The 6,547-nt window shown below is 35.3% G+C and overlaps 1 protein-coding gene across 1 annotated transcript; it reads right to left on the minus strand.

Moving 5' to 3' along the window:
* Window positions 1–4,238: 4,238 nt before the first annotated feature.
* On the minus strand, window positions 4,239–5,025 carry LOC145002800 (uncharacterized). Its single transcript, XM_078961993.1, has 2 exons — window positions 4,786–5,025; window positions 4,239–4,688 (listed from the first exon to the last, which is right to left on the minus strand). The coding sequence occupies exons 1-2, from the start codon at window positions 5,023–5,025 to the stop codon at window positions 4,239–4,241; spliced, it is 690 nt and encodes a 229-aa protein (XP_078818119.1).
* Window positions 5,026–6,547: the final 1,522 nt, after the last annotated feature.

Here is a 6,547-nt window from a genome sequence, read left to right on the forward strand (position 1 = left end):
TTCCCCCCCTGAAAACTTGAGAAAACATGAAAATGTAGGGGTATGAACTCACCTTGAGTGATTTCAGTAGATAAGTGTTTGAAGAAGAGAAGTGTTCAACCCAAGAACACTTGAAGAATCACTTGAAGATTCGAAGCTCTAACGCTAATATGATGGAGTTTGTGTAAGATATTCATGATTTGAGTAGAATGAAGTGAAATAATCATAAGGAGGATGAATTATACTTACTAAGAGTGGAATAACACTTGAAAATCAGCCTTGAATCTCGAAATTGGAGTGGGAAAAGTTTGAGAGAAAAGTGGTGTTTGATACTTAATGAAATGAGGGCAAATGAGAGAAAATGAGGAGAGATGATGTTTGTTCCAGCTCTAAAAACGTGGGAATGAGTGTAAATTGAGTGTGAGGGACATTGAAGTGACCTAGGTAAGGTGGGGAGGTGTGGTTAGTCAAAGAGTGGGTGTGGGGTGGTTGCTTGTGACATTGGATAAGACAAAGTCAACACTCCACCTTTAATAATTCACCCATTTGATTTTTATTATTTAGATAATGATTTTCATCAAAATATGTTTAAATTATGAATATTTAGAGTTTATTATGTTAAAATATAATTTCTGGAGAAAATTCCACTTTAAAATCACGAAAAACGGGCTTAAAATGTTAAAAATATCAAAAATGGGCTAAAAGTGACAAATTTCCGAATTCTGGCCGAGGTTCGGCCTTCTGATGCTGAAACTGAGAGGAGGGAGGGTAGAAACCGAGAGGGAAGAAGAGGGAGAGTAGGAACCGAGAGGGGAGAAAGGAGAGAGAGGGAACCGAGAGAGGAGAAGAGAGACCGAGAGAAGAGAAGAGACAGAGAGGCGGAGTAGAGACCGAGAGAAGAGAAGAGACAGAAAGGCGGAGTAGAGACCGAGAGGAGCAGAGTGGCGGAATAGAGACAGAGCGGCGAAGTAGAGACAGAGAGGAGAGAAGAAGCAGAGCGAGAAGCGAACAGAGGAATCGAATAGAGAGTGAGAAGCGACAGAGGCAGAGGCTCAGTCTCAGCTACAGGGGCTCGGTCCTCCGGATTCAGCCAACAGAGGCTCGGTCCTCCAGGTTCAGCCAACAGAGGCTCGGTCCTCCGGGTTCAGCCAACAGAGGCTCGGTCCTCCGGGTTCAGCCAACAGAGGCTCGGTCCGTCCAAGGTGCTTTCGGCCGTAAGGAGCTTCGGCTCCTTGAGAAGGGTTTCGGTTCCTAAGGTCCCGTTTTCTCGTTTTTACCCCGTTTTAAGCCGTTTTTGACCCGGTTAAGGGCCGAAATGACCCGAATGATTCTAAAAAGTTACGGGAAACTTTTGAGAGAGATTTGGGAGAGATTTCTCACACTTGGAGAGATTTGGGAGAGATTTGACATTCTTGGAGAGATTTCTCATACACAGAGATATTTGCGAGAGTTTTCACATACTTGGAGAGATTTGGGAGAGATTTGACATTCTTGGAGAGATTTCTCATACAGAGAGATATTTGAGAGAGATTTCACATAATTGGGGAGATTTGGGAGAGATTTGACATTCTTGGAGAGATTTCTCATACAGAGAGATATTTGAGAGAGATTTCACATACTTAGAGGGATTTGGGAGAGATTTGACATTCTTGGAGAGATTTATAATACAGAGAGATATTTGAGAGAGATTTCACATACTTGGAGAGATTTGGGAGAGGTTTGACATAGAGAGAGATAGAGTGAAAACGATTGAGAGAGAATCCATGTGTGACAATTATGAGTGTCCGGCATCGCAATGCATGGTTCGTAAACCCTGTTAAGCCTTGTTTAAGGATCTTACACACTCCCGATGAGTATGCATCATTGTTTTATCGGTTTGGCTCGCCACATACTACAGTTTTAGGTTAAGGAGATCTAGATGTTCGCACTTTTTGCTTTATGATTTCTCATTAGAATAGAGAGTTATGTAGAAGTTTCGTAGTGTAAATTTTAGTACCCAAGGGCAAATTGAGTCAAACGGTTTGACTTGCTGACTTTAGTTGACTTTGACTTGACCGAAATTTGACGGTTGTCACATTAAGTGTCATCGACAAAATAAATTACGAAATGATTAAGGATCCCCGAGGCTATAATTACTACTAAGGTTACTCTTACAATAATGAAACCTTATTCTAAGAATAAATATATTTAGAGAGTCATGGTTGCAAACGGAGGCGATGAAAGTTTATGATAAATTAAATCACATTGTGTAGATAGCATTTTAAGTGTTTAGAAGTGATAAAAATCTCACTATTAACAAAATGTGTTATAATTCCAAGATAATGAAGATACATGTGTGGCGATAATATAAATATTAATTAATGTTACAAGTTTAAGTCATCAATAAGGGTATTTATACATAAATATTTTGATTACTCTTTTGAAAAAGTGTCTAATTGTTTAAGTCAGGACAAATTCAAGCTTACGAGTCAGAACATTTATGAAAACAAGGTTGAGAGTTTAGGAACTCACACAAATTTACAAAGTAGAATGCTATTTTAAGAAAGGTGTAAAATATCGATCATTGAAAACAGTACATTCTTAATTTAGTGTTTCTACAAAAACAATCGTTTAGAGAATAGATAATAGTAAAATTCAAGACTTTTGATGTATTTACAGAAAAAAAGAAACATAAGAAAACATATCCTTCACACATATTTTTCCAGATATAGAAAAATGATAAGAATAAGGGTATTCATTTTGTGTATTTTAAATCAAGTTTTCGAAATTATAACAAAAGGGCAAATGTAAATAAGGATCACTTGTTTATAGTAGATTTCAGAATAAAAACAAGATGTATATGATAAAAGGTGTAATTGAATATATCAAAGTTGACTAAATCAAAGGTATGCCTCATGACTATACACATATTAATCGCTCTAAACAAAAGGGTAGATGTCTAGTCTTTATGTATACGAACATGATATCAGGAGAAACAAAATAGACAGAAACAAAGTTAAACAATGTATTATGTTACTATTATGGGTGTGCGAGATCTAAAATCATAAGGAGAGCAAGAAATCAAGTGCGAGGGAAAGAAAAGGAAGATAGAAGCAATGATTGCTATTGTTAAAATTCAAAGAACAATACCTATATGTAGATTTAAAACCAGGTTGAGATATATTTTAAACTTTAATATTTGATGTATGTCGATGATTAAATAGAGATGTGGAAGTTTTAAAGTGTCTGCTAAGGTTTAGTAGAAATTCACGAGTTATCTATTAAGTTAAACTCCAATTGTGAAAAAAAGAAGCACTACAAATGGCAATTGAAAATCTAACAATTTTGACTTCTTAGACTGAAGTCCAACAACGATTAAAATGGATAAGGTAAAGACTCAATATATTTACATGAATAGTTGTGCATTGTTGAAAGTGCGTCACTAGAAATTTAAAAGTGAACACTAAGTTTTGCAATGCAATAAATTTTAAAAACTTTATAGATTATAAAACTATATTGGAGAAAAGTACACAAATAATGTATGTTTTGAAATACAAGCATTAGAGATGTCTTTTAAACATGTTTGGAGTATAAAGTTGTAAAAATATCATGTTGGGTTTCAAGAAAACACATTTAGTAAAATACCATGCCTAAATGAGAAAGTGGTCAAAATAGTCAAAACAAAATTGGTTTGAAGATCCGATGAAGCGTTTACACATAATATGAACCTCAATGTCATATGTTTAAGTTTTATAGCGTAGAGTTTAAATAATTTTATAAAAGAAAATGTTTCTAAGTTTTTCGAAAACATGCCAAAATGGTAAGCAATGTTTAAAATGGTTTATGTGCCCTCAAAAGCACATATATCCATTGAAATGGATTTGCAATAAAATTATAATAGCAAGATTAAAAACAATATTGGTCAAATTGATTTTGAAGAACAGTGTTAAGTAAAAGCAAGTTGTCAAAAGATTTTTAGCGAAAATACGACTCACATTGTTAGGAAAGGTCTAGTAAGTTGTATGAGGTGGTTATAAAGTATTTTATCGATGATAAATAAAATCGATAAAGTGAAATAACTTTTCATTGGAAGATTAAGTAGTAAGGAATAGGTAGATTAGTGTAGCTGATCATACCTAACAGCGCCGGTCCATTGATTTTTAATGCCCGGGGCGAGATTCTAAACTAATGCCTTTATTTATTTAAAAAAATAGAAAAAATGAAATAGATTTTACAGTCAAACCAAAACAAGGTTATACAAACAAAATCATACATAAAATTCATCTAAAACGATGTCTCCTTGCATTTTTTAAAGCAAAAACATCTATTATTTTATCATAATCAAGACTTCGTAGGAATTGACTTTCAATACTCAAAATTGCTAATCCATTTAATCTTTCTCGGGTCATGGTACTTCGAAGATATGACTTCAATAACTTCAATTTCGAAAAACTTCTTTCCGCGGAAGCAACCATGATCGATACCGTCAACAAAATCTTACATGCCACCAACACACTGGGAAACATGTCCATCTCCTTTGCAAACTCCATAATTTGAATAGCTATCCAAGGAAGTTCACCATTATATGCTTCATCCGACAACATTTCCTGTAAAACTTGTAACTTAATAAATAAATCTTTTCCATCAATATCAAGTTCCTCACCATTTGTCAAACTAGTTTCAAGTTTCTTACAACATTTTTTTAATTCATCATCAAGTAAAGATTTTAACTTTGAACCATCAAAACAAAAATCCAAAAATAGATTCAAAATGTTGCATTTGCTCAAATCTACTTCTCAATTGAGTTGGAGCCATATCTACTATAACAATAAAATAATCAGTTCTAAATTTTTCTTGAGATGGTTGTTGTTCTCTTTTGGTATTTGGAACTTCATCAAATTGTTTTTTTCTACTATAAACACGTTTGATAGGAAATTTTGGTTCAACTCCAATATTTTCTGCTATGTCTTTAGCCTCATTAATAGCAGAGTCAAACCCATTTTCCTTATATTTTTCAAAATAATTAACTAATCCCTCTAAATTTTTTATTGCAACATCAAGAATCATATCTTTGGATTATAATTTTTACTTACCAAATTAATTCTAAATAAAATTTCATGCCATATCACTAAACTTAAAATAAATTCAAAATTAGAAAATTCACCATCTACTAATGATTCCGCATCTCTACAAACCTTACCATCATCACTCACTTGAGATAATTTTGTTAATGCTTCTTTTATTTATAAAAGTTGAGTTTTTATTGCTTTACCACTTTCAATGTGACTTTCCCAACGAGTAGTAGACAATGATTTTAGGGTTAACTCATCTACATGATCAAGTAAAACACTCCATCTATGTGTGGAGCTAGAAAAAACATTATATATTGTTTGACAAGTACCAAAAAAAATTTTTAGCTTTATGACAAGAGTTTGCCATATCACACAAAACTAAATTTAAACTATGACATCCACAAGGCATATAAAAAGCTCTTGAGTTTACATCAAGCAATATTTGTAACAGCCCGAAATTCAGGTACCACTATTTAGCCCTTCATCTTTGTTTAATAGTCATTTTAGGCCTTTGTGTTGGGCGAGTATGTTGGGCGTACAAGGAGTACGTTGCGCGTACTCGCGCGCCTCATTTAAACACATCATCACCCGGGTACGCTGGGCGTACCCAAGGTTACGCCGGGCGTAACCGGTCCAGACCCAAAAACCCTAATTTGGTGGTTGGCTATAAAAGGAATGTGATGGCTTAGTTCCTCAGCCACCATCCTTCAGAAAGAAACCCTAAGAGAGTTGTTCCTTCGTTCATAGCTTGTTTGTGAGTGTTCTAAGCTTTGAGGTGTCTTTTCAAGGTAGCAAAAGAGAAGAAGAGTCCATTGTTAAGGATAGAAGTTGGTGTTCAAGTGTAGATCCGTGAATAGCAAAGGTTGGAGCTTCTTCCTAAGGTAAAAAGTTTAGATCTTGCCTTGTAGTTCTTGTGGTATGCTTTATGGACCATTTTCTAGGGTTTTGGTCCCAAAGATGGAGACTTTATGAGCAAGTAGTCTCCATTGCCTTAGATCTATCATATTTCCGGTCCACTTGAGTTGTATGTTCATAAAAATGTAATCTTGGACGTGAATGATTAGCCATGCATGAGATCTAGATCTTTTGAGTTGAAAAGGAAAGGTATTAGGGAGTGTAGGAGCCTTTACAGCCATGCCAAGGCTTAAAGGTTTCGACTTTATGGGTAAGGGGGCTTAAAGTGAGCCGGATCTAGAAGTTGAAGAAGTGTCTTAACCATTTAAGACCAGAAATGTAGAGTGACTGAATCTGGGTGTTACGCTGGGCGTAACTCCCAGTACGCGCAGCGTACTGGGTGGAGACCCCGATTATGGATCAGCGATGTACGCCCCGCGTACATGAGTCTGTACGCCTCGCGTACTGGGATATGTTGACTTTTGTTGACTTTTAGGGTTTTGATCAACATGTGGACTTTGAGTCAAGGAAGGGTAAAATGCTCTTTTACCCCTCTGATGAATAATAATAAGGGTGAAGCCTAGTCTTAGAAGTCTATATTAATTAGAATGATATTTCGATTT

This window comes from Lactuca saligna, chromosome 6, assembly GCF_052625555.1.
Source record: "Lactuca saligna cultivar CGN05327 chromosome 6, ASM5262555v1, whole genome shotgun sequence".
Lineage (NCBI taxonomy): Eukaryota > Viridiplantae > Streptophyta > Magnoliopsida > Asterales > Asteraceae > Lactuca > Lactuca saligna.